The 27,313-nt window shown below is 48.7% G+C and overlaps 1 protein-coding gene across 4 annotated transcripts in view; it reads right to left on the bottom strand.

Annotated features, from left to right (window-relative positions):
* The window catches only part of LARGE1 (LARGE xylosyl- and glucuronyltransferase 1), a 524,894-nt gene that overhangs the window by 206,462 nt on the left and 291,119 nt on the right, over positions 1 to 27,313 (bottom strand). For all 4 annotated transcript variants that reach the window (XM_082740545.1, XM_082740542.1, XM_082740543.1 and 1 more), the window contains one exon: positions 19,239 to 19,410. In XM_082740545.1, the coding sequence (XP_082596671.1) occupies positions 19,239 to 19,410 (172 nt within the window). The remainder of the gene's footprint in view (positions 1 to 19,238; positions 19,411 to 27,313) is intronic.

Below are 27,313 nucleotides of genomic sequence, written 5' to 3'. Positions count from 1 at the left end.
TTCTTGAAACTAGGGTTTGCCACACATGAGCGGGCTGTGAAAATAATTTAGAGGGTTTCAATGAGCATTTTAGAAACGAAAATACGCCAAGTCGATTAGGAGAGAAATACAAAAATTCACTGAACATGGTTAAAGTTAAGGATGGTTTTAGGAAGATATTGTTTGGTTACAATGCTGTGTGTCTGTATTATATGTATGCATATATGAGTATAGATGTAAACACACACACACACACACACACACACACACACACACACACACACTTTCTTTTGGACTGTAATGCAGAATTATTTCTTACTGTGGCATATACCCAAAAAAGGTATGGAAAGTACTGATGACCCTCTATCTATACTTAGATACAAAGAGCAGGCAAGGCGTGGCCATGGCCTCCTGCCAGCTCTGTTAACAAAAGGCCTGGCAGGTAAACTCCCCAGCCCTGGACATCTGCTCTTGACTCTCACTCCACTGCCATCCCAGTAGGAACCCCACAGGCTCCTGTGTGAGGAAGTGGGGAAGTGACCCTGCCCACGTATATCTTGTTCTCTTACCGAGGCTGTCCGGACAAACTTACATGGGAAACCTTTAAATAGTCTACAGTGGGATTTCCTTCTTATGGTCACTATCAAGATCTGATTATCCAGAAATGGTCTATTTAAAGCCCCCAACCTCCTACGACGTGGACTCCTGAGGACCAAATTACAGGCTCTCAAGTTCTGCTGACCTGGAATAAAATTCCCGCCTCTGCACGTGCTGGGCAGGGGGCCTCAGGCCGGTCAGCTGCACTGTGGCATGGGGTCTGCTGTGGGGGAGGGGAGAGGGGCACATCCCAGGAGGAGGGCCTGCACAGAATGCAAGCTCAGTAAACCCGAACACCTCCCACCTCCCACTCCCCTTCTCTTTCTACGAATATTTGCAGAGAAGTTAAAAATAACCCCATGCCAAGTACACTAATGAGTCAAGAAGAACAACTGCTGAGAAAATGGCATTTCTCCTCCTTCAGCAAAAGCAACAGAGAGAGATGCAAACCTCTGTTCTGAGGCCGGGGCACCGTCTGCCCGGGCCTTGCCAAGTCCCCCCACCCGCCTGCACTGGGTACCCGCTCGAAGTCTGGGGCTGACCACGTGCCAAGTCCAGCTCTGCTGTGTGTGCTCGGTCCCCAAACCAGCCCAATCCTGACCTTTTCTGGTATTTATGATGTCGGATTGGCTTTTGATCACTGTTTGAGCTCTTGACACAAAATAAACAGGTTGGCACGTTTCCCTGGGAGGCATGCGTGCCAGGACTCTAAGCCTGTCTCCAAACACTACCCTGTCTCACCACGTCCACGACAAAACAGCCAAGACACGACGTCTCTTTTGTTGTGGTAGCCAGCAGACCTCAGGTCTCTAACTTTGAGGCGCCAGGTCTCCCTCCCGGTGGCACGTTAGCCTTACACAGGAGCTTGTAAAAATATACCGCCTGGGGGCGCTCAGTGGGTTAAAGCCTCTGCCTTCGGCTCAGGTCATGATCTCAGGGTCCTGGGATCAAGTCCCGCATTGGGCTCTCTGCTCAGCAGGGAGCCTGCTTCCTCCTCTCTCTCTCTCTGCCTGCCTCTCTGCCTGCTTGTGATCTCTGTCTGTCAAATAAATAAATATAATCTTAAGAAAAAAAGTCAGGTGACTGACATAGAGTTCACAATTAAAAAAAAAATATATATATATATATACACACCACCTGGTGGCTAGACTGGAGATTCTGACTTGGGGGCTATGGGGCAGGGCTCGGCAACACTCTCCTTCAAGGGCTCCCCCAGGTGACTCCATCTTGAAGCAGGTATTGAGGACAACTGCGTTTGGGAGACGTGAAGGGAACAGGGAGGTCATTGACCGGGTCGAGTCCTTTGGCCAGCACCTGCGAATGGGTGGAGAAGGCGCCCAATTTTCATATGAGGAACATACAGCAGAGAGAGGTTAACTGCCTCCCCCAAGAACACACAGCCAGGGCTGGGCCTGCAGCTGGGACGCTGCACGGTGAAGAAAGCTCACTGACAGACACCTATATGGGAACAGCCTTCCAACGCTCACAAGAGAGAGTGAGCATTTTGTTCCTCTTTAGGACACCAAAAAAAAAAAACAGCTGGAAACGGCCCAAGAATCCAAAGCAGATTGCCCGCATTGCCAAATAATAATATAGACAAACCACAGGATACCAGGAAGCATTAAAGAAATGACACAGCCCACAACTTTGGAAAAACGGTTGCAATGTGTAGTTAAGAGGGAAAGAAATAGTCTGCAAAGAGTATTACAAGATGATCCCAATTTTATTAAAAAAATAAACAATTTCACACGCACAGCCAAGTGTCTGAAAGGAAACAGAGTACGACGTTAACAAATGAAAACTCTAGGTAATGGAAACACAGGAGGAGTTTTATTCTCTTTGTGCTGCTACAGATGTGCATTTGTTTTATTCATGACGCAAACGTACAAACTGGGTCTAGTGAACCTTAATGATGCCCAGGGCACCGCAGCCTGTTCTTGAAAGGATCTAGTAAATTCTTGTTTTTGCTTCTGGAGATGAAGCTCTTTCATTATGACAATCATGCCCAGAGGGCGTCTTTATGCAGCCTGCCCCCTGTCCTGACTGGACTTCTCTTCTTCTTACTGTTCTACAAAGAAAACATATTTTCTTCCTCAAAATTAAAAAAAAAAAAAAGAGCTGAACTCACGGGCATCGATGTGTCTCTAAAAACCCAAGTCAGAAATGGGGCACCTGAGTGGCTCAGTGGGTTAAGCCTCTGCCTTCGGTTCAGGTCATGATCTCAGGGTCCTGGGATCGAGCCCCACATCGGGCTTCCTGCTCAGCAGGGAGCCTGCTTCCGCCTCTCTCTCTCTGCCTGTCTCTCTGCCTACTTCTGATCTCTCTCTGTGTGTCAAATAAATAAAAAATTAATCTTTAAAAAAAAAAAAAAACCCAAGTCAGAGAAACAAACATGAGGAATGAGCGCGTACTATGTGCGGCTACGGAAAAGTACCAACAGGTTTCCAGAAGGTTTCCCGGAGGCAGAGGTCAGAACCTAGCTTGGGTCTGGAAGCCCCCGGTCAGGATTCTTGCTGGGCTGAGGCGGCAGGAAGTCACCGTTTACTCTGGAAGATAGAAATCCTCGTGGGAACCTACTTCGGGGCTGACATCACCCCCTCATTCGGTCTGCACGCCTGTCTCAGCTCGTGTGTCAAGCCCACCTTGAACCTCAGTGTGGAGTCCCTGAGGAGACTCCAGGGCATCTGTGATTTCCTACTTTGTAGAAGCAGACAACAGAAACCCCTGGGGCCACAGATGCAGAAGACCTAATTCTGTTTATTCAAGAACTACTGTTTAAGCCTCTACTAAGCATGGATTGGGACAGACCTTAAAGGGACTTGCTGGCAGAGAAATGGAAGGTGTGAGGTCAAGAGAGGCATGAAAGGGACTCCTACTCTTCTGGCTCTGCTTCTGGCTGTGTGAATTTGCATAAAATTCACAGACCTGAAAAGCACTGAGATTATCCAGGCAAATCCATGCATTTTATGTATTCTTTTCTGTACCTGGCACTCAATTAATACTTACCAAACAGATATCCTTGAATCAGTAAGGTACAGTGACTTGCCTGGGGCTAGTAAGGACAGAACAGAGACCTGCATCCGAGTCAAGTTCTCTTACAAGTTCATCTCACAAACTAAACCTTCTGGACCTTTCTTTACTTTTGCAACAGAAAGCACTGAATCTGTTTACAGTCTCTTAACATCCTTCCAGTTCCCGTTTTCAGCATGTGTGCACGTGGGCGAAGCCACAGCAAAACGTCCTGTGTTTGCTACTGCTTCCGTACAAGACTGGAAAGAAAATTCATCTTTCAACATGTCACCTTTCCACTTTGACAAACACTGATTTATTTTTTAATTGATGTCCCAGGAAGGCACATACCTAATCTGCTTGAATGATGACACAGTTAATTAGGCCAAACAAGAAAGAATGCCCAGGACAGAGCCCAAGCTGGAGGTACTGCTTACTATGAGCTGGGGCCAATTTCTCAGGGAAGAATAATTTGTAAAAGAGAAGATCAAGGAGATAGTCAGCTAGGTCAATCTTTTAATTTAGGTCACATTCAAGGATAAATGGGCTACAAAAATCTACCTTTTCCATCTAGACAGAATAATCCTCTAAAATGCTAAAGAAAATCTGTTCATGTACCAAAAATTTACAATGTCTTATAGGTCCGTCCTGGGCACCGAGGAAGACCCTTGTGTGAGACAAGAAAACAGTGATGCCGGACTTGTGGGAAAGGAGTTAAAAAAAAAAAAAAATTCTTTATGTAGAATGGGTTTTATTGGTCAGTGTGCTTCTTAAGACCGTAAATGACCAATTTAAACTGACTTAAGTAATAATAAAAGGGGAAACCTGTTTCAGGCATGGCTGGAACTTGGGGCTATAATGCAGTGTAATCTGGAATCTTTCTTTTCAGGCTCTCAGATCTGCTTTCACTCTCAGAGAAGCTGTGCAGGAAAGAGGTACCACAGCTCTCTTGAAAAAGGTCTGCTTGCAAAGTTGGCCCTTAGCTGGCACGTGTGAACCTGAGTTGCAGGAAGGTTCCCACTCTTTCCTGGTAAGAATGGTCCACTGTATGTGCAAATATTATGGTTTATGATGATTCTGGGAGTCTGGAATTTTGCTATGGCTAGCAGAGGGTGCCTATGTGACAAGCATCCAGTAAAGACCCTTGGTACTGAATTTCTAATGAGCTTACCTGATGAGAGCATTTCATACCTGTTGCCCATGACTCACTGCTGCAGGAACAAAGCATGACCTGGACGACTGCACTCAGAGAGGACTCCGGAAGCCCAAGTCTAGTTACCTCTGGACTTCACCCATGTACTTTACCCTTTGCTGATTTAGCTTTAAGTTTTTTTTTTTCTTTTCTTACCCTTTGCTGATTTAGCTTTGTTTTTTTTTTTTCTTTCTTCCTGAAGTTAGTCATAGCCATGAGTATAACTCATGCTGAGTCCTGCAGAGCATAGCAAATCATGGAATCTAGGGGTGGTCTCGAGGACCCCCTGACACAGTGGTAAAGTGGCTGATGGAGGTTCCAGTCTCCTCTCAATGAGTTGAACTCATTTTCCTACCCAACACCCATGCTTCCTCTTATATTCCCACCCAATCTACTAAAGTGAGAAACCAGAGACATCCACAAATCTCTCTCCTGTTCCATACTGTATCTGGACATCCATTTCTACTTGATTCTGTTGTTGCTTCCCACCTGTGCCTTAGTTCAGGCAATGATCATTTACTTGGGTTACTGACATGGCCACCTAACTGGATTTTGTTTTTGGTTTTGTACCATCCAACTCATACCCCAATGCAGCACACCACCTTTTTATACTAGAGACAGACCTTGATCACTCTTCTTAGCGACTGTCAACAGATGTTCACGGTCTTCTGATAAAGCCCAAACTCCGTGGCATGGCATGCCAATGCCACACCCTTCACGACCCAGCTCCTGCCTACTTTTCAATCTCCCATCACATTTCCAACCCACCTCCCATGCTCGATTCTTTGTACAAATATTCCAGCCGCAGGGAACCCCCTTGAAGTTTAAAACCACATGCCACGCTGTTTCATGTCTTCATGACTTTAACCATTTGGTTTTCCTGCCTGGAATGGCCTGTTCCCCTTTCCCCTTCATGGAGAGATCTCGGCCAATTCATAAACGAGTTCATCTTGTGTTGTAGGTGACGACTTTCCCAGTCCCCAAAGGTAACTATCCTCTCCATGGTGACACCACTGTGCTTGGTACATGACCTCCTATCTCACCAGTCCTTTCTTACTAGCGGTTTGGCTAAGTCTCAAGTAGAGCGCCCTCTGCAGGAAGGCAGGTGTACCACCTCACCACCCTCATTTGGTATCCACAGGGAGCAGTGCTTAACAACTTGTGGGCGCTTATTGGCAGAGGATAGGGGCCGCGATTGTGGCCCTGCCAGGTACTAGTGAGATGATTCAGGTCTGTTATATAACCTCTGTAAGTGTTAGTTTTTGCTCTTATAAAACGGAGACTGGACTAGCTCTCTGTCAGGGCCATTATGATGAATGGAGCAAAGGTATCCAAAGCATCTAGGCCACAGGCACAGTCTAGACTGTATCAGGCACCTTACAAAAAGGCAAGTTCCCCCCCAAAATGTACCATACTAAATGTAAGATGGGAACAGTAAGGGAGAGAGGGTGCAAGGTATATAGGAACTCTGGACTATTTGCATCATTTTCCTGTAAATCAAAAACTGTTCCAAAATTTTAAAATTCACCTGAAAAAATAAAATAAAATTTCCATCCCTGACAACCGGCCCTCTTTTCTCTCCTCTCCGCTCCCTCCCAAGCCCTTCAAGGGTTGCCTCTTCCGTTTTTGAAAACTAGTATCACATCATTTCAAAAATAAAAAGGAATATTGGCTGGATTTGGGGAATCTTCTTAATCTCACAAGACATTTTGCCGTCATGGAATATAACCTGGGCCCCTTCTGCTATCTGAGCAGTAAAAAAGAGAAGCCCCAAATTGTCATGACCTCTTTGTCCCCGAGACCAATCAAAAGGCAAACCAAAAACCCCAGAAACCTGACTTCCTTTTCTCATGGAGATGGTTGTTAATGAAAAAAAATATCCTTTGCTTCTAGGGAAGCTGGTGATTTTACCTGGTCCTACACTGGCTGACAGTGTTGCCTTCAGTGGCCTCTCCATCCATCTCAATAAGGCATCAGCACACACACCTCTGCCCACTGCACTCTTCCAGATGGGCAAGCCCAGTGCACCGTGCGGAGAGGAGAACAGCTATTTTTCTTCCTTGACAGGCCACGTCCGTCCTTGTCATCTATTAGATGCTGCTAATAATCTATGTATACGCATTTAGGAGGATAAAAAAAAAAAATCGTGTCCTTGCGGTAGTCACAGAATGACACGCGCCGATTTCCTCCCTTCGTGAGTACGCAGATGAGTAGTGAGCTGGTCCCTCCCGTAATTTCAGGGACAGATCGTAAATTCCAGTGGGTCCTAACAGAACCGTGGCCTTCTAGGGATGTGAACGCATTTGGGTCTGGTTAATTCAATCATACTTCCCCCTGGCATCAGGTATCCTTCCAGGTATGGGGGATGAATGCATTTATTTATTTTCTAAGAAAGGAAATTCACTACTGGCTGTTCAACTGTATCTCTGGCCCTAGAAAAAGAGAAAATGTAGTGTTCAAGCACTTTTGAGGCCAGTGTTGAGTACATACAAGGGAAGAGACGTCGGAAGCACATACAACAGGCGTTTAAACACAGGATGCAGAAAGTCATTTCAAGGGCATATGACTGGGGGTCTCCATGGTAGGAACTGGTAAGCTATGGAAAGTTCAGATTTTACTTCTCCTTTTGAGCCATCGTTATCAACCACCGAAAACCATCACCACCTGACCCTGCACATTTTCATCAGTAACCGTGGGCCACTAAGGAAGTGGTTCTCAAAGGGAAAGGTTTTGCCACTCAGGGGCCTTGTGGTGACACTGGGAGATGCTTTCGGTTGTTAAAACTGGGAAGGATGGTGTTATGGGCATCTAGTGGGTAGAGACCAGGAAAGCTGCTCAACATGCTACAGTGTACAGAACCAGCCCCACACCCAGCAAAGAATGATCCAGCTCCAAATGTCAAGAGCGCCAAGCTGGAGAAACCCCGCATGAAGGCAATGAGTCCCAAGTCCGTGGTCATGTCCAGGCCACTGTGGTTGGCGGGGGCGGGGGGGGGGCAGGGAGACAGGAGTCAGCCCTGAATATGTGCAATCTGGAAAGACCCTACAGGTAATTCTGATACCAGAAGCCAGCTTCCACCCCAGAGCTGTATCCTTCATGTCAGGTCCCTTTGGCCAAGATACTTGGAAAGAAGAAAAAAACTGCCTTCCATTCTGAGCACATGATTCCAAAGATGGACTCTTGCTTCCTCCCCTGCCTATTCTGTACTTGTCTCTCTCTATCACCCCTGTTAAGTCCCTCGTGCCTTTATTTGACCCCAACCTGCTCCTTCACCCCCCTTCCCCTAGAATGACCGAGGACAGTCTTATCCCTCAACGTATCCACCAGCTACATCAAAATCTCTTTGCCTCAAGGCAGCTGATACCAGCGAAATGACAGAAAAGCCATCTAAATAACTCACATTATATGGCAGGTCACCCTAAAATATTCCCAGAAGTACCCGATTTTTTTTTTTTCCAAGGAATGATGAGTTAGTCACATGAATTTCTAATGGACCGAGGACTAGAAAGCATACCTTGTATGTCTGGTACCGAGTAGGTGCTCAATAAATATTTACTAAATGTCTCAGTGAGTAAGAAAAGATTTCTAGGCAAGAGCAGCTTCCTGTAACTCTGGGTTTAATGCCTAAGCTTTTCACTATCTCTTCCTGAAAATTTAAAAAAGTCTAAAATGGTTCTGTTCCATGACTCTATGACCTTCCCCTTCCCCCATGCCCACAACACAAATAAAGATTTATTCCCAGGAAACGTGGTTGCTCTCCACAATGGAAGCGCCCACTAGAGGATGGTAACCATCCCAACGTGTGAGATACAAGCAACTTGTTTATCAAAAATAGCAACAGCACAAATGCCCCAGACCCTGAGGTCATACAATAACAGGTAATCAGAGAATGTGGCCTTCTAAGACCCCCGAATCCTTCTCTTTTACTGACTCTAATCAACCACCCAATTCAGCCCGCTCTCCTCCAGTCTACAGCCTCCCCTATCCACCTCCATCCCTCCTCTACCACTCCAAGATAAAAGGAAAAGCTAGGAAAATAACACTAATAAAAATAATAACATCGCATTTTCTCAATTCTAAGAGGCCACGGATTGCAGGACGTATCAAAATATTTTCCAGGAAGAAAAGACCATCAGGCAAACTACTTTTGTAAGTCACATCCCAATTTCAGAAACAGTAAAATGTGAAAAAGCCTGCATCATCGAAGAACGGAGTGACTGTCACAAATACCAGCAAAGCACTAGGTGAATGACATATTTTGCCTCCAAACTATGACTCCCATCGAGACCGAGCAAGAGAAGTGCAAACGGGATGGGAGAGCCAGCCTCAGACGCAGGTCTGAGGACCCTCAGGCTCCTGTACTCTCCCCGCCGAGACAGGCAGCTCGCGCTCTCTGGGCGGGACAAGACCCTGACTCTTCCTCCGGGTCTCTCTTCCCAGGCTGCCCTCCTCCAGGATTGGGCTGCAGGGCTTTACTCACGCAGAACTCACTCTGCCGCCTCTCACATCAAGATGCTGCCATGCTGAATCTGTATGGGAACGGTTGGCTTCTGGTGATGGCAAAGAAGTGACTCCAATGTCAGCCCCAGCAGCAGCTACACACCGTCATGCTTACTCTGGGCCACTAACCTCTAGGAACTAACCTCTACGTGGAACATCTCCTGTCACTGGCACAGCAATACCCTGGGTGCCTGGGTGTCCCCATTTTAAAGGCAGGAAATGTTTGAGATGGTACCACAGGTATAAGGGGGGTAGGAGGATGGGGAGCAGCTGGATAGGGGAGAAGGGAAGAAATACTTCCCAGCAAGTTCTAGAAATCTGTCTTTCTTCCCCTACCTTGTGACCCTCCAAACGTCCTCCTGCTCACTCGGCGGCGCACCTGGACCCGACTGCATTCAGGAATGTCACATGCTGGACAGAGGTCGCGTCTGCCCAGTCAGGGGGCTCCTGGGGATGGAGCAGTGTGGTTCTTCTGCCCCAGCCACCCAGGCCCTGAGACTTCAGGGCCAGCCACAAGAGGCAGGAGGGGACCGCCATCGCTGGGTGTGCTCTGCACCGTCGGGGCAAGCGAGGTCAAGGATCTTCCTCGGAGAAATTCTGCTCTGCACTTGCTCTGCTGGTCGTCCTCACTGACCCGGGCTTGCTAACTGCACCTCGCCTGCCCTCCGCCCCCGCCCCAGATGCTTGCTGACTGCTCATTAGTTTTCTAGCAGGGAGAGCAAATCCTGCTACTCTCCCTTCAGGACAGGGCCACGGCAAGAGCATCTCCTGATTCTCTGCCAGCAGAGCGCACGGGGAAGTTCAGAAAAGGAAACTGTAATAATAACCCAGTGAGAACACTACTTTACTTTCAAAAAGGAAACACCTTCAAATGCCTCCAGCCCAGTCCTTCGGGGTCAGATCCAGACTGTTCATCCCTCTTTGAACGTTCACCCTTGAACTCCTCAGCCAGTGCTGCCCACTCAGCTTCCCCAGTTCATCTCTAATCCATGTCCGTGGCTTGTCCCGAGGGCACTATCCTGCTATAGGCCACAAGTGTCTTGCTAGGACTGGAGCAGTAGCCAACCCAAAACATACAGCCACAACTTACTTTCAAGGTCTTGGTTTCCTGCCTCACCTTTGGAATCACTCCCCGCACTGCATCCAAGAGTTTTTTTTGTTTTGTTTTTTGTTTTCAAATCTGAGAATCTGAGATTAGTTCTCTACTTGAAACTCTAAGCCATCTTTTTTTATTTTTTGAGAGAGAGCACATAAGCCAACTGGTGGGGAGTGGGATGAGGGGGAGGAGAGAGAGAGAATCCCAAGCAGGCTTCATACTGAGCATGGAGCCCGATGTGGGGCTCAATCTCATGACCCTGAGCAGAAACCAAGAGTTGGATGCTTAACTGACTGAGCCACCCAGGCGTCCCTCAAGGCCATCTTTTAATTGCCTGTGGATTCAACCCAGAGCTGTAATCTATGAGACCCTTCATACCTGTCTTGTCTTATTTGTACCTCCCCCATACATCACCTAGAATCCTATGCTTTATGTGTTAATTTATTTATCTGACAAATATTTACTGAGCACCTACAGTTGCAAGGCAACTGTTCTGATGCCAGAAACGTCTTAGGAACACGACAGACAAGGCAGTATTTACGCATCAGCAAGAACCACACACACACAAGGACCAGGTGAAGCCAGGCGTGTCGAGGCACCTGGGTCTTCACGGCTGGGTGGGTGGGCTGGGCCAGCCATCTCCATAAATCCTTGCAAGCCAGACTAGGAGGTGAAGGATCCTTTAGGGAACATGGAAAGAGCAGCGTGGGAATGAGAGGCTGGCATCTCAGGAGACAGGGTGGAAGGGAACAATCAGGCAGACATTCGCCGAGAAGCTGAGACCTGAACCAAGACCTGCAGGGAGCTGTGGCAGCAAGACAGCGATCTGGGAACCGGCACTCCCGGCGGAGGGACGTCAGAGCAAAGGACCCGAGGCAGGAGCCTGCCCGGTCTGTTTGAGGACAGTCAGTGTTTCTTTCAGCGTTTGTCTGCACCGTCCTCTCTGGGGACCTCAGGCCTCTGCGTGTGGCATTCTCCCTGGGAGGGGACATAGAGGCTCATGTCACCATGCTTCTTCCCTTCAGAATCCTTCCTGACCCCTCAGCCCACCTGCCCAGGGCTGCTTTCCCTGGAATAGGATTCTCCTTTCCAAGGTTCCTTCCACACTTTCATTAACCATGTGTCCCGCTGGACCTAGAATCCAGGGGTCAAGAGCGTGGCTCAGGGGCCACCGTGTCCGCAGTCCGGGCTCTGTCGTCATCTCAGCAAGATACTTAGAGACGTCTGTGAGGGCTACATCAGACAGCCTCGTGCTTGACACGGGACAGCTCAGAATAGAAATCAGCCCCGGGAGGGCAGGACTGGGTCTGCCTTATCTATGATTTGTTCTCCCAGGCCTGGGGCCGGTCCAGGGGCTTCAGACATAATTAATCCATGAAAGAACAAGTGAATGAATGCATGTGGAAGGCAGAGCGATGGGGACATGGACGCGGGGAGGGCAGGAGGCAGGCGGGCTTGTGTTCCCCTAACTCTCAGGAGCTGCGGGCTGAGGAACAGGGAGAAAACAAAGACCAACATGGTAAAGGGAGTGACCAGTGACGAAGTAGTGTGTAAGGCAGAGCCATTTCCCAACTTAACTACCAAGATAAAACCTCTGTGGGGCCATGATGGTCGTATTATTCCCCCACTTTCAGAGAACAACAGAAAAGAGGCTCAAGGACATGGAAGGATTTTTCTAATATCATGAAAGAAAGCAGATCCCCTTTAAAGTTAATGGGGGGAGAAAAGATCATTAACACGTCTTCACCAATTTTGGCAGGAACAGAATCCTTGGTGTTGCCCCAATGGTGAGCATCTCGGCTTGTCCAATGGACAAAACATCTGTCTTGTCCGTGAACATCTACCTAAGGAGAGAAGCCAAGAGCTAGCTCCTGACTCCGAGTGGAAGGAGGCACGGACAACAGACTCAAAGAAACAAGCGGACGAGGAGCAGGCAACGGAAGGGGCCGTCGAACTTTCCCAGAGGGAAATCAGGTAGGCGTGAGAGGCTGAAGGAAACGAGGAGCTCGGGGTGAGGCAGGAGCGTGATGGAGAGGAGGAGGACAGAGTATCTGAAACCACCGCGGAGACGCAAAGAAACGCCCCAGCCTCTGAGTGGAGCCTAACACGAAACCCAAACCCCACAGAGGAGCCTCACCCCGTCCCAGCAGAACCCCGGGCCCCTTCGGCAGGAACAGAGCATCACCCACACGACGCAGGCTGGCCCAGTCACCGAAAAGCGCCTCATTTGAAACATTGTATCTTTTAAGATTTCTGCTTTTCTTCTCTCTAGGGGCAAAAACGGTCTCTCTAGGAAGATGGGAAGAGACGTGAGGTGAGGGCTACCTTCTCCAGAGCAGGCCTGGCCGAGGACGGCCGGCTTTATCCAGGGAGACCCCATCGGCGCCAGCCTGTGTGGGGCGGTGGCCCTCAAAGCTCCTCTTCGATTCCCTGTAAGGGAGGGAGGTGTGGAGCCTCGCTTGGAGGTCGGCGAAGAGAGCGAAGGAGAAGGATCGAAAGTCAAAGGAAAAGGGGCAAATGGGCTAAGACGGGCTAAGACAGCCCAGGAAGGAAAAGGAAAAAAATAAAAAGGAGACAAGGAAGGAGAAGCGTCTCCTGGGCACCAGGATCCCCTACCCGAATCCACATCCTTGAGAGACAGCGTCGCTGTGTTCTCTCTACAGGTAGGGGAGCGCGGTGGCCACGGTCCGGGGACACCCCAGGACCATCCCGCTGACAAGGAGACCAGCAGGGATTGGAAACCGGATGCCTTCCTTTGCCAGGCTTTTCCTTACTCCCGCAGGTTCCACTGACGGAGGGAGGGAAGGAGCAGCCCAGGCAAGGTAAGAAAGAAAGATGCGACCTGGAGAAATGTTAAGAGTGCCTAGAAACTCCTCCAAGGCAAGTGATCATCATCACAAAAGCTCTACAAATGTCTTCCCCAAAGTAGGACTTTTAAGGTTTTGCATACTCGGAGTTTCCACATTATTTTACACTTAAAGCCACCCCAGCCCGGATGGCTTCATGGACAAAGCTGTGAGGTAATGGAGCAGACACGCTTCAAGGACGTCCGCCATGACCCCACACCCTTTAGTGGGCGTCCTTAGGGAAAAATGGCACAGGGGAAGACCAACTCACACTCTGTCGATCTCGGGGCCTCCTCACAAAGACCCTGTTGGCACTTCTCCAGGCTCACGGACGCCCAGAGAAGTCAGGTAACCTGCCCATGGTCACAGCGAGACCCCGATTCGGCCCCCCTCCTACTGACCACGACAAGGGCATGAGTAGAGCTCTTGGGCTCACAGCTACTTGAAAGATGATGTGCTGGGATGTCACCAGCTGGGCCAGGGTTCCAGAAACCAAAATTTACTTCCTCAGCTCCTAGGAAAACCATATCTCTATGGCCCTGATTTTGCCCCGATTTAGCGCTGTTCTCTGAATGCTTCCCACAACCCAGTTCCTGCGGTCACCTAGCCTGCTCTCATCTACCTAACTTTGGTCTCTCCACAGAGACTCTAAGGTCCACCATCTGCTCTCCCAGGGAGCGCAGGTGCAGGGAAAAGGGTCCTGGATTTAGGGAGTTCCAATCCCGATCCTACAGCCCAAGACTGAGGCCCCGGGCATGCTCCGGAGGCCTCCCTAAGTGGGAGTTCCTGGATCTTGAAGATGGGAACATTCACAATGATGACTCCATGGGAGTGTTGTGAGGATTAAATGAGTTTCATCATTAAGTGCTTCGCAGACTGGTTGGCACAGAGTAAGTGCTTTAAAATGTGAGCTGTAATTAGTCCATGGTGAGTCTGTTCATTCTTAAAACATACCCCCTGGTGTAATCGAGCCGCCCACACGGTGGCACGAGGGGGACGAGCAAGAGGATGTCCCCCTGTGCTCGCTACTCCCACCAGGCCCGTTTGGGGCCCAGAGCTTTACCCTATGGCAACAGACTCTTCATAAAGGGAAGGCATTTCTTCTCAAGAATAAAAATACGACGTTGAACACGGCGTTCTTCTAAAAGCTTCAAATTATGGAGGTACATTTATTATTTATGCTTTCATAACAGCCCCTTCGTATTATAAAATCAGAGATTATTTCCAAAATTTTTGTAGAGTAAAACAACGGCACTCAGGATGGTGGAGAACTCATATCAGGGGTCACAGCTGAACTGGGAGGCGCCCCCCCACCCCCAGACCCAGCCCCCCACTCCAGCCCCCAACCCCAGGCCATCAGGAAGCAGAAGAGGCAGGAGAGAGAGCCTAGACTCCACAGCCAGATGGGCCAGGGCTCGGCGCTGCTGCGAATAGCTCTTTGAGCAGGAAAAGTGATTCCGCCTCTCTCGGGCCCAGTTGGTTCTGTTTTTCATGTACAAAGCTTCTAGCTCAGCCTGGAACAGAAGTCCTTGGGAAACAGTACTTCCCCTGGCTTTCCAAATACTCGGTTCTCTGCCTCCTCCTCACCCTCTCCATGTGGCTGTCCAATTTAGGCATCTGAAATGTGAAGAGTCCCAAACCAAGCTCCTCTGTGTGCATTCGTGGTGCGGTGTGGTGCGGTGTGGCGTGTCAGCTTACCCATCCTGCCCTCTGCTCGCTCTCGGCCCCACATCCAACCAGCAGAACGTCCTGACGCCTCCACCCCCCAAACATACCACCACCTCTGGGACGACATCGTCACCTGTGCTCCTGCGCCCGGGTCCGGTGGCTGCCCCATCTCGGAAGTGGTTTCCTCGCTTCCTCTTAGGCTCAGATGGGCAGCCAGGATGATCCGTTAAAAACATCAAACAGGTCCCATCACTCCTGCTCAAAGGTGCACAATGGCTTTCCCTTAGCACTGAAGAGAGAGGCACAATCCTCCCTCTGTCTGACCAGGGAGGCCTCCCTGATCTGACCCATCAGCCCCCGCCCATCCCGGGCTCTCCCCAACCTACTGCTCAAACGAGGTTCCCGAAACTTCACATTTGCGGTTCCTTAAGCCTAGGACACTGTTCCACTTTCCTCCAGGCACGCTGGTGTGCCCATTCTCTCAACTTCAGCGTTCTACTTACACATCACCCTTTTCTTTTAGAGAGACAGAGGCAGAGAGAGAAAGTCTATGCAAGTGTGAACGGGGGTGAAGGGCAGAGGGAGAGGGAGAGAATCTTACGCGGGCTCCGCACTGAGCGTAGAGTGTGACGCAGGGCTCCTTCTCATGACCTGAGATGCAATCAGGGGTCGGACACCCAACCCACTGAGCCACCCAGGTACCCCGAATGTCACCTTTTCTGTAAGACTTTCCATCACCACCATTTAATTCCATTACCATTTAATATTTGAAGAGTGAAACAATGTGTGTGTACCTGGACACACATTTCTCATGGGCTCTCACCGATTTCCTCCAGACCAAGCACGGATCACCACTGAATACGGAGTCTGCCTTACTTGTTTATTGTCAGGCTTCTCCCCACTCAACTAGACACTTGCCAGGGTAGGGGCCGGGTGTCTCTTATTCTTGCAACATTCCCAACATTCAGGCAACAATCTGGCTGCCAGACTGCTCAGTTCCGCGGCGGAGCGGGTGGCTCCTCACTCTGGCTCATGCGGTCCTTTTAGCTGAGAATCAGTGGCCCTGAAACTCCTCCGGCGGCTGCAGCTGGGGGTAAGGGTGCAGGTATCTGACCTGGGGAGGGAGGCACCCGCCATGGAGGTGAAGTCAAGGCTCAGAGGGCACGTGGACACCCCCTACAGGCACACAATGCTACTCATGGCAGAGGTGGACGGCGGGTCGAAGCCTTTGCTGAAAGGCTTCTTACAAGAGTCTCCAGGTACTGGATTTAGATGAGGGGACTCTCGTATGGGATCTGAACACAAGAGCCCCAGATAACGAGCTGCTGTTAAACACAGAAAAACGAACAAGGCCTAACTGCATCAGGGTCACTCACAATGTTTATGCTGAAGGATGCCAACTGTAATTGCCTTTATGAGAAAGGAAACTCTCCGTCTTGGATCAGAGCTTTCTAAACTCATGGGTCTGGTGCTCAGGGGCTTTCTTCCTGTTCCATGACCTGGCTCCTAATTATTCCAGTGTAGAACAAAATAATTACAAAACAACAACAACAAATCCCCGCAAAACCAAGCCTTCCCCAAAGCGTGCCAGGCGGAGAAGAGCAGAGCCTCCGTATTTTCCTTTCGCCCCCGTATTTTTCCCGGGAGAGTTAGAGTGGGCAAGGGAAAACCTCAGATGTTTTTACACTCCTTTGCTGGTGATAAGATAAAAACATACGGCAGCCTGCCTTGTTTGTGAGCTCCTTGAAGGCAGGTGCTGTGTTCTCGTCAGTTTTGGATAACAGCCGCATCTAATATATTCTTCTGCCCAGCAGGGGCCTAACAAGTGCTAGAAACAAACCAACGAAAGAAGGAATGAACAAACAAAATGCAACCCATTAACTCAGTTCCTTGCATTCAAGTGCCTCCATCCCAGTCCTGACCTTGGCCCATGTACTCTGCTCTGCCCCAGGATCCCAAGCCTTGGGCCAGCAAGCACCCTGGGAGCCCCCCCCCCCCGCCAGATATTGGGGCTTTACCACCATGATTAGACTATTGCTGGTACTGGCTTCAGAACGCCGCCAGCACGATGGCAGGTCCTTGCTGGGACAGAATAAATGGGACTTCCCAGCTACAACGCTACGATGAGTGAGCACCTGTTCCAGGGGGTTTGCTGGGTCACACTTCTCCAAGGGAGACTTGTAGCTTTAAATGCATCCCGCAGGTCTCCGTTGGGGGGAAACGGGCTCTGCTATGGAAGCCAGCATGCAAGAGGTTAATTTAGGGAGTGGTTTTGGGAAAGGCATCTGGAAAAGGGAGGGAAGAGGACTGGGCAGAGGGAGAAATCCAGCTGTGACTGGCTTCTCACAGCTGGCCCTGCAAGATTTGACATCCCTCAGGAAGGGGGCATGGCCACAGGCACCTGCCTCTTCACCTGTGGCCCTGTCCCAAGGGGCTGACAGCAGAGGGCCATCTGCGGGCTGCACCCCCAGCAGCTGGAGTCAAAGTCCTTCACTCCCGAAGGGGAATGTGGGCACCAACCACACACAAGTCAGAGTGTGGTGACCACCCCCTCTGTGATGCCCTCCCAGCTGCCTTCTCCAATCCCCCCCAGGAGAGGTGGTAACTCTCATTCTCGTTCAGCTCTTTATTTCCGGAGCCCAGCATACAAGCGACACCCAGTGAGGAGGCAGTAAAGGTCTGCTGAATGAACACAACACTGCGTACTGGACATGAGCGTGAAAATGGGAATATCACAGAATCACTTTTAAACAACTGTCGTCCGGGGGCACTTGGGTGGTTCTGTCAGTTGAGCGTTTGATTCTTGACTTCAGCTCAGGTCATGATCTCAGGGTCATGGGATCGAGCCCCACATCGGGCTCTGTGCTGGGCATGGAGACTGCCTGGGATCCTCTCTCGCCCTCTGCCCCCACCCCCAATTAAAAAAAGAAAAAACAAAAAACCTGTACCCGAGGAGTTCAATGTAGTCAGAAAAACAAACAGAAATGACGGGGGAACTTGATAAGAGACGCACACAGAAGCCCATGATGTGCATATTCCGGTCTCAGCTCTGGTTTCAACTCTGCAGGCCTGCAAGCTTCAATGTCTTCGTGACTTGAAAAGACAGATCCTAGCATTCTAAGAAGAGACCTGAGCTGAGACACATTCAGCTTCCACAGTTTTGCCAAACGACATCTTTCTTAGTGTCATTACTGACATGAAGAAGGAAAATAAGTGTTGATCCTGACCAGGGGAAGAGTCTGAGGGTCAGAGTGTCTCCCCCATGATATGCTGAAGGCTTTTTCCAATTAGCCTAGAGCTAAGAGTCCCCACCCCCATCCAACTCCCACTGCCCCAAAGAAGCAGGCAAAGATGGGAGTAGGTGAGGAGTTTACTCTTCTGTCCATGAATGGAAACAGAAACCAACTGGAACATCTTGTGATTTATGAAAATGCTGTGATTTTAAATCACTGAGTAGTAGTCCACCTTCACAGGGTAAGAAGCTACAGAGAAGCCGGAGGAGAGGTTTTAAACATGTAGCCAGAATGCAATTTTAAAAAGAAAACTAAGAAATAAAGAAAAAAAAAAAAACTCACTTCCAAATTTCTCTCTTATTGCATTTGTCCAATATAGAGAAGAATGTGTAAGAATGTAATTTTAAGGAAGACATCTGGAGGAGGGATTAAAATAAAAGCCCGAGATTTGTGCTAACTTGGCACTTTTCCCACGCATTCAAGCCAGAGTCAAGTACTCCTACTGGGCTCCCAGTTCCCCACCACATAATCTCATACACCTTGAGGCAGTGACAAAAGCTACAGTAATGGCTAAGAAAAAACTAACCAGACAAGGAGGAACGTCTTATAAAGCCAAACGTATCCACCTCCTTAAAGTGATAAACCGCAACATTAATGAAAGAAAAAGCCGTTAGAATATTTTCCAACACTATAATCAATACTCATCTCTACCAACTCAAAGGTCTTTCTCAGCAATCAAAGCATCATTTGATTAAAAAAACAACAACAACCCAGAACTGATAAATGCAGGTAAGTCAACACTTAATTATCTGTACACAAAATATACACATTTGACCTTTATCTCTTACAGAGCGACCTAAACTGGGTTCTTGCTATGAGCACTGACATGACCTCTTCATTTACTAAAAAAAACGCAAACAAATTCCAATTTGATTCGAAAATGCTTCAAAAGCCAGCAGAGTTGACACCTAACTAGATTTCTAACTCCTTGTCCATGTCATTAGCATGACCTCATTAAATGTGGACTTCACATAAAAAAATAAAATAAAAAAATAAAATCATTGTACTTGGCGTGACGACACCTTCAAAGATAGCAGGAAAATGTGGGCTACAATTACCTTTGAACTTGTGGAACACAGCCCACAGCTCTGCGATGTCAGTGGCAAAGGTGATATCCGTGTCAAGGACAATGACCCTCTCCAGGTTGGCAGGAAGAGTCTTGGTCAGGACGAGCTTCATCAGACCATAAATGCCTGAGTAGTGTTTGTTGGGGATCCAGGAGACTTCAGACTACATCAGGCAGGGAAGAGGAAAAAATAGAAAAAAAAATCATTACATTCATTTTTTTTGCATAAATATTATAAATAGTGCCTGGTACATAAGAAGTATTCAATAAAAATTTGCTGAATAAATGAATATTTTCTTAAAGATTTGTTTATATCATTTATGGTTTGGCATGTGAAGTTTATTGGAAGAAAATGCATCTGAATCAAGGGAGAGGAAAAGCAATATTTATGATATGACTATTATTTGCAGATGCTATGCTCAAATTTTTTAAATAAAATTTTTATTATAGAAATTATATATGCTCTGCTTGACTTATTTCACTTAAGCAGAGGAAAGCACTTATCATATGATTTCACTTACACGTAGAACATAAGGAATAGCATGGAGGACATTCAGAGAAGAAAGGGAAAAATGAAAGGGGGAAATCAGAGGGGGAGATGAACCACGAGAGACTATGGACTCCATGGGCTTTAGAAGGAAGCGGGTTAGGGGATGGACAAGCCTGGTGGTAGGTATTAAGGAGGGCACCAGTTACACGGAGCACTGGGTGTTTAACGCAGACAATGAATCATGGAACACTACATCAAAAACTAATGCTGTACTGTATGGTGACTACCTCTACATAATAAAAGAAAAAAATTATGTAGGGTCACTGGAGGAAAGAAGACTATGTGACAAAAGAATGAAAGCATAAAAATGGGATCATACTCTATTTTTGTTTTGCAAATAGTGCCTAATGGTTCCAAGGTAGATCTATTTCTTTCAATCATATGTTGTCATTAAAGACTGCTACTTTAGCGGCATCGTTCAAGTTTATGCTTATGTATTTTTTTCGAGTTTTAATTGGACCAATTAGTGTTGCTCTGTCTTCTGGTTCTCACACATACAAGAAACACTTGATCATAAGCTACGCAACACTCTTCACTGGGGAGCGGGAGAAGACACACCCACAGACAGTAATGAACAGCCCACGGAGAGCCACCACTGAAATCCTCCCCTGATGCAACAGGACAATCAGGTCCCACAGGTGGGGACATCTGTCAGCAAGTCACACAGCTCGGTACCACATGGTACCCAAAAACAAGGCTGAAAATAATACCAGTGTGCTGAGAGCTCTCAAAGGAACAGGTCATAAGACTCTACAGGCTCTATCCTAGCTGCCCTGGGGAGCCTTGATGCAAGCCAAAACACACTTAAATTCTTCCAGAAATTAACACTGATCATGGAACTCCTCTACGGAAAATGTGGCCACCTTACTGAGATTCCAAAAAACATTTACCCCTTTGTCCCTATAATTCCATTCTGAGGACACCGTTCTAAAAAAAAGGCACATTTAAAAATGAGAAACCAGTTTTATTCCCAAAAATGTTCATCACCATGTTATAAAATAGAAACAATCCAAATGTCCCCAAACTGGACAGTTAATTAAAACATGCTTTTTAAAAATCTGATAACATATTATTTAATGGCTATGAGCAATGTAGATGTACTAAAAAAAAAAAAAAACCCAAAAAACAAAAAAAGAAACTTGCATGTGATGTTAAAAGAAAAAAAGGCAAGTTTTAAAAAATTCTTTTGCTTAATAACTACTATGTATAATCAAACAACATGAAAACACATCCACCCAAACTCACGCAGAGAAGGAAGAAACAGAAGCAAGGAATCAAATTACTAATAGTGGCCATTTGGGAATGATGGGTCCCTCCTCTAGATAAATAGGTATGTGTTTTACCACACTTTTCAACTTTTTAAAACAAGCAGCTACTGTCATTGTAAAGAAAAACTAAGCATTGCATTCTTTTTCAACATCATCGGTGATGGAGGGAAAACAGGAACGCAGATGCTGCCTTGGGCAAGCCAGGACAAAGGACCCCGTGGTAATTCACAGAATCCAGGCCGCGCCTCACACCCACTCCGGGTTCTGCATGCCTCTTTAGTTTACTTGAAAATACCATGTCGGGGCACCTGGGTGGCTCAGTGGGTTAAGCCTCTGCCTTCGGCTCAGGTCATGATCTTGGGGTCCTGGGATCGACCCCCTCATTGGGCTCTCTGCTTGGCAGGGAGCCAGCTTCCCTCTCTCTCTACCTGCCTCTCTGCCTACTTGTGATCTCTGTCTGTCAAATAAAATTAAAAAAAAAAAAAAAAAAAGAAAATACCATGTCAGCTACTCCTTATCCTCTCAATACATGTGCAATTTTGACCAGGGGAAAAAAAGGAAAAATATGAAGTGATGGACAAAACCATTCACCACGCATCAGTCTCAGGAAAAGAAACTTGAACTCTGTCTGTTGTCCCATCACCACGTTCCCAGGCAGCATGAAGGAGGGGAAGCAGAGACAAAAGCCAAAATCTGAATCCCAGCCCCATACATGGTGTTGGTCTCCCTAAGCCCCAGTTTCTTTCCCTGTAAAAAGAAGATGACACGTATATTACGTGGTTCGTGCAAGAATCAAAGGAGACGGAAGGGTTCTAGGGTTTTACACAAAAGCCCTGCAGAACACGGAAGCTCCCACCTTTCTCCTGGTCCCCCCCCACCCCCGGCATGTCAAGTGTTTGCTTCCTACTGAAGGGGGCGTGGGGCTCCGGGGCATGGCACAGTGTTAAACCTGGTTCTGCAGCCAGGAACAGGTGGATCCTGTTTCCGGTGTCCCTTAACGGCCACCTCACCTTGGACAAGTTCGTCCAGCCCAAGTTTCTGTCGTCTATAAAAGGAGTTACTTGTACCGTGTGCCGCCCTGTATCAGTCAGGGTGTGGGAGGAGACAGCACACTCCAGCTGGGTGGTCTGAGGAAAAGGGGTTAAAAAAAGAACTCCTGAAGCAGATGTGTAATTTAGAGCCAGCAGCAAGGAACCGTGCAGCACCTGGGAAGACCAGGAGTGGGGGGCCGTTATCCCCCAAGGCCCAGATGGCTGGTGCCGGCTGCCGCCGCCAGAATGTGGAGAGGGTATCCACCCGAATAAGCCACGAGGCAGGAGCCGTGACCTTCGGTAGAGGACCACGGCCAGCGTTGGGAATCTCATGCGGCGGGACAGGGAGAGGCCTCTCACTCAGCCCCTCTCCCCTCCTGCCCGGGCGCCCCCTGTACAAACCCAAATGGACACAGAGCCATGGCCCGAGGCAGCAGGCTCATGGGGCACGGGGTCGGGTGGGGACGGGCCCGAGAGCAGCACCCGGAGGGGCAGACCTGTCCCCGCACCGAGTGAATGGCACCAAGACCACCGCTGGAGGCCTCCTGCTGACTCCATCCGGCACGCCGTCTGTGAGGTGGGCGGGCGGGCACAGAAGGATGGGCACAGAGAAGGACAGACGGACCGGCGGGGTGGGTGGGCGAACGGACGGATGGACAGGTGGGGAGGTGGGCAAACTATGCGCGGGAAGGTGAGCGACTGGTCTACCTCCCCTCACTGAGTAAGATGCAGAGTCATAGAACCTGCCACGGGGAGGCTTGCCTTCCCTCCCCCAGGCACATTATCCTTCCTCTGGAGCCGGCATCCTGACGCGCCGGCGGCTTAGATCTCAGGGCCGCGGGCTCCTCCAGGAAGGGCCTCCAGTGGGCTTTAAAACACTCCTCCTCGTGAAAGCTCCAGCCCTTGGAACTCAGCTCAGCCGCTTCTCTCTCCCCTGAGGACGGGCCCGAACCGAAGCTTGGCAATCACGGGTCCACGCGGCAGCGCGGTGCTATTTAATCAGACCTTTGATTAACTTATTCATCTATTTTGGTTACCATCAAAGCAGGAGAGCTGGGTGAGGACTGAACACCAGAGCGCTGGGCTGAGCCATCTAATTAGATCGCCCTGACTCTCGGCTTTATTTTTAACACACATGTGAGGCCCTCGGATGCATCACCGAACAGTAGGACGACAGGAATAAATTAATCTCAACATGAGCCCAGGCCGGAATGTCGCCCCAAGTCCCCAACTGATACATAATCAATTAAGGCAGAGCGTTCAATGAGAGGTAAAGGAAGCATTCGGAGGAGTTTGTATTCAGAGAGAAAACCCCAGAAAGAAAACCGAGGAATCTTTGGGGGGATAGAACGTGTGGTAAGAAGCAGATACGTTTATTACAAACATTCCTCTCTCTTCGAAGTAAGTGTAGTGTGTGCCCCACCCGCGCCTTGTCGTCTAATCCTGCTCCCCTTTCAAGCCTCAGCTTAGAAGGCACCCCCACCCCTCCCGGCCCCCACCACGGGCCGCCGCCTCCCCAGGGCGCCAGGCTGGGCCAGGGCTCCGCGAGCGAGCTGCCTCCTCTCCTCCAGCACAGCGCGCCCTCACGCTGGGTCTCACTGTCCACATCTCTCGCCTGCTCTGGGCTGGAACTCCCTGAAGCAGGGACGATGTCATCTGCTGTGGTAACAACACAGTCATTGCTTAAAAAAATGGGGAACGTGCATGACTGCAGAGCTGGCCAGGTCTGGGTTTAAATCCTGCCTCTGACGTTGAATGCAAGCAGCAGCTAAAACACCTGTAACCGCTGCAGCCCAGGGGTCAGTCGGTCCAGGCGACGGAAGACACGGGGCTTGCTGAGCCCCCACCGTCCGGCCGTTAGCCCCAGTTCCATCATTTTACCTCTGGGAGGCTTGGCTGTCTCATCTGCAACATAGGGGCTTGGAACACTCGCTCTGCAATACGGCTGGGAGAATGGCAAAGCGTCTGGCCTGGTGCTGGATGCCCAGTCGGCCGCAGCAAAGGCCAACCGGCCTCTCCCGGTGGAGGTCTGTCCACACTGTAGATGCTCAGACGATTCAGGATGTTGAGCGGGACAAAAACAGGACCTGATGCTGCCTTTGACAGCAAAGGGGAAGTCAAGAATGGAGACGGTTTTGTCAGAGGAAAATAAGTCACTCATCACCTTTCCCTATATTCCTAGATCATTTTTTTAAGGATTTTTATTTATTTATTTGAGAGACAGACAGAGAGAGAGAAACAGAGATACAGGAAGGGCAGATGGAGAGGGAGAAGCAGACTCGGCACGGAGTGTAAACTCGATCCCATGACCCCGAGACTCTGACCTGAGCTGAAATCAAGGGTTGGATGCTCAAGTGACTGAGCCACCCAGATATCCTAGATTAAAAAAAAAAAAATTATTTACTTATTTTAGAAAGAGAGGGGGAGGGAGAAAGAAAAAGCACAAGCAGGAGAGGGAGAGAGTCTTACGCAGACTCCCTGCTGAACGCACAGCTCAAGGTGACGATGGGACGTGGGGCTCGATCTCATGGCCCTGAGGTCACAACCTGAGTCGAAACCAGGAGTCGGTCACTAAACCAACTGCACCACCCACGTGTCCCTCCTACATAGATTATTAACAAAACCACCAAGTGAGATCTCGGAAACTCAAAGCCTCCCCTCGTAGACCTCCAAGCTGCACTCCATACCTTTGGTTTTGGGACGAAAAACCTACCTACATAAAATATACAAACAAACCAACAAAAACCTTCCATCAAAGTGGGTGGGAATGTTCACCCATGCAACCTTTGGGACAGTCTCTTGGGGCAACCCTTACTGGTAGCGAGTCTCATTTCAACTCTGCACTAAACTTTGGTCCAATCAAGGACATTAAGTCATGTGGTCAACAGAGACAAGACACCAGGTAGGTCTGACCCGCCCCCCCGCCCCCCGGAGCAGCCTGTAAGATGACAAGACTTGCTGGAGCAGTAACCTGGCACGTTCTTCATCACTAGAAACACACCAAAGGGTTTATGTAATTAAAACAATAACAAAAATGAAAGTTAGGTTTCTTTTAATGGACAATTATCTTTGCAATGGCTGTTAATCATTCTAAGCGGCATGTTCTAAGATTTAATTAGCAAAAATGCAATCGTGCCCAGGAATACTACCTAACGTGCTTACAAAGGGAGCGTAAGCAGTGCCAGGTTTTAAGGGTTTCTTTGCAGAGTGGGGGGCAGGGGATGCTCTCAAGGGAAAGGGCACCTTTCCCAAGGGGAATTTCTGTTAAGTGCCGCAAATGATTTCAGGGTTCATCTGATGCTGGGTGGTCCACAGAGAAGTTCCTCAGGAAACCTGCTCAGGGTAGAAACATGAGCATGGAAGGGTGTGAAGGAAAGGAATGCCTCAGTGGGACGCCAGGTTTCCGACCTTTGACAGACAAGGCAAAGACAGGAAGAGGGGCTGGTTTTATCAAGGAATGGTGCACGTTTCTTCTTGGAGATGTTGACCTTCAGGAGGCACCGGGATGCCCCAGGCATGAGGACAACAGAAAATATCACCTAGCATTTCCTGAGTGCCAGGCGTTGCATTAAGAGCCTTCTGCAGACTACTTTAGCGACCTCCCCCGTACCCTCCCAGCCCCGAGTCGACAGGTCAGGTGTTACCATCCCAGCGCACGAAGTCTGGGGAATGGGGACCCAAGTCTTTCCTTATCCCATCTTCCAATCCCCAGCCTGAGCCACTCCTCTCTGAAATGAGGACAGTGTCTCTCTCTCCTCCCTTCCCACTGTCCCAGGTCCCCGGCGTTGCTCCCACCCCTCTGGGTTCCTGCATCACCATAACTGAGCCTATCTCCATCCACACCTTAACTCACCAGGGAGCAGCTTTTCATGGCAATTAGGTACGAAGGCCTTGGAGTTGGGTATTCCTGGCTTCCACGTCCCTGCGGACCTAAATTTTCTCATCTGTATAATAGGAATATTAGTAGCATATCCTGCTCTCTTCCTAGGGAGTTATTTTATTTATAGTCTGTAAGCTTGCCTCTATCATCCTGGAAATATTTATTGCTCAAAATAGATTTCTCACCCATATCAACATTTTCCCATGGATTACAAATCACCTTGACACGTCTTTAAAAATTAAAAAAGAAGTCGTCCTCGCTGCAAAACGTTCGAAAAGTCATTTGCCTTTCGTGTTGTTTCCGAGTGGTCGTCTTGGCAACCAACCTGTATGTTCAGAACATAATTGCTGAGAAAGGAGGGTGAGGAGCTCGGGTGAGCCAGGGACTCGAGGAGACGCCCAGGAGGAGGACCATGAACAGGCTTGAGTTCGGGCGTCTGACTGGTCAGATTCCAAATCCAACCCCACCGCCAGACTGGCAAACTCATTGCTCAAAGCCTCCACCTCGTCACTCATAAAATAGAGAAAATGACACATGTCACTCAAGGTGTGGGAACGTATCCAATGAGGCAGGAGAACTATGGGGCCCAGCACAGTGCCTGCCTCATGGTAAGGGCTCAATTTTTAAAATGCAAACTTTTAAGCCAATTCGCAGTGTGCTCTCTGGAGTCTGACTGCCCGGGTTTGGATCCTGGCTCTGTCACTCACTAGCTGGGTCTCTGTGGGCAAGTCATGAAACCTCCACATACCTCACTTTTCTCATCTGTAAAATGGGTATCCTTATAGTGCATACTCCATAGGATTTTGAGAATTCTGGTGCTATGTACTGGCTATTGTTGTTCATTGTTAATAGTACCAAAGATTTTAAAGCAACAGAAAAGATGAGATTCACAATCTACAAGATAGAGTCATATGCATTTGTATTTACCCTTGCCAGGGGGGGAAAAATACACTTCAGCTCCGTTGGGATCATTTAAACAAGCATTTGTAGATCGCTGAATGTGGGCCAGATACCAAGTAGAGACTAGAGACCAGAGTCCATGAGGAATAAAATATACTTAGAGCTCTTATGGCCTATGGGGTAGTCCTCATCCATTCCTGTGTAACAAGCTACCTCGAAACACAGCAGCCAGAAACAGTAGTAGTTGTTACCTCACAGTTTCAGCATCAGGGATTTAGGAACACCTAAGCTGGGTGGGTCTAGCTCAGGATTTCTTAAGAGGTTGTGGTCAAGCTGTCAGTTGAAGGTACAGACATCTAGACGCTTGAGACCTGCTTCTAAAATGGCGCCCTCACCCACACGTGGCACGTGACATTGGCTCCTTGCCCCACAGACCAC

The sequence above is a fragment of the Mustela nivalis genome (genome assembly GCF_964662115.1).
Source record: "Mustela nivalis genome assembly, chromosome: 7".
Lineage (NCBI taxonomy): Eukaryota > Metazoa > Chordata > Mammalia > Carnivora > Mustelidae > Mustela > Mustela nivalis.
The sequence above is the reverse complement of the archived record's forward strand: the minus strand, read 5'-3'. Positions and strand labels throughout refer to the sequence as shown.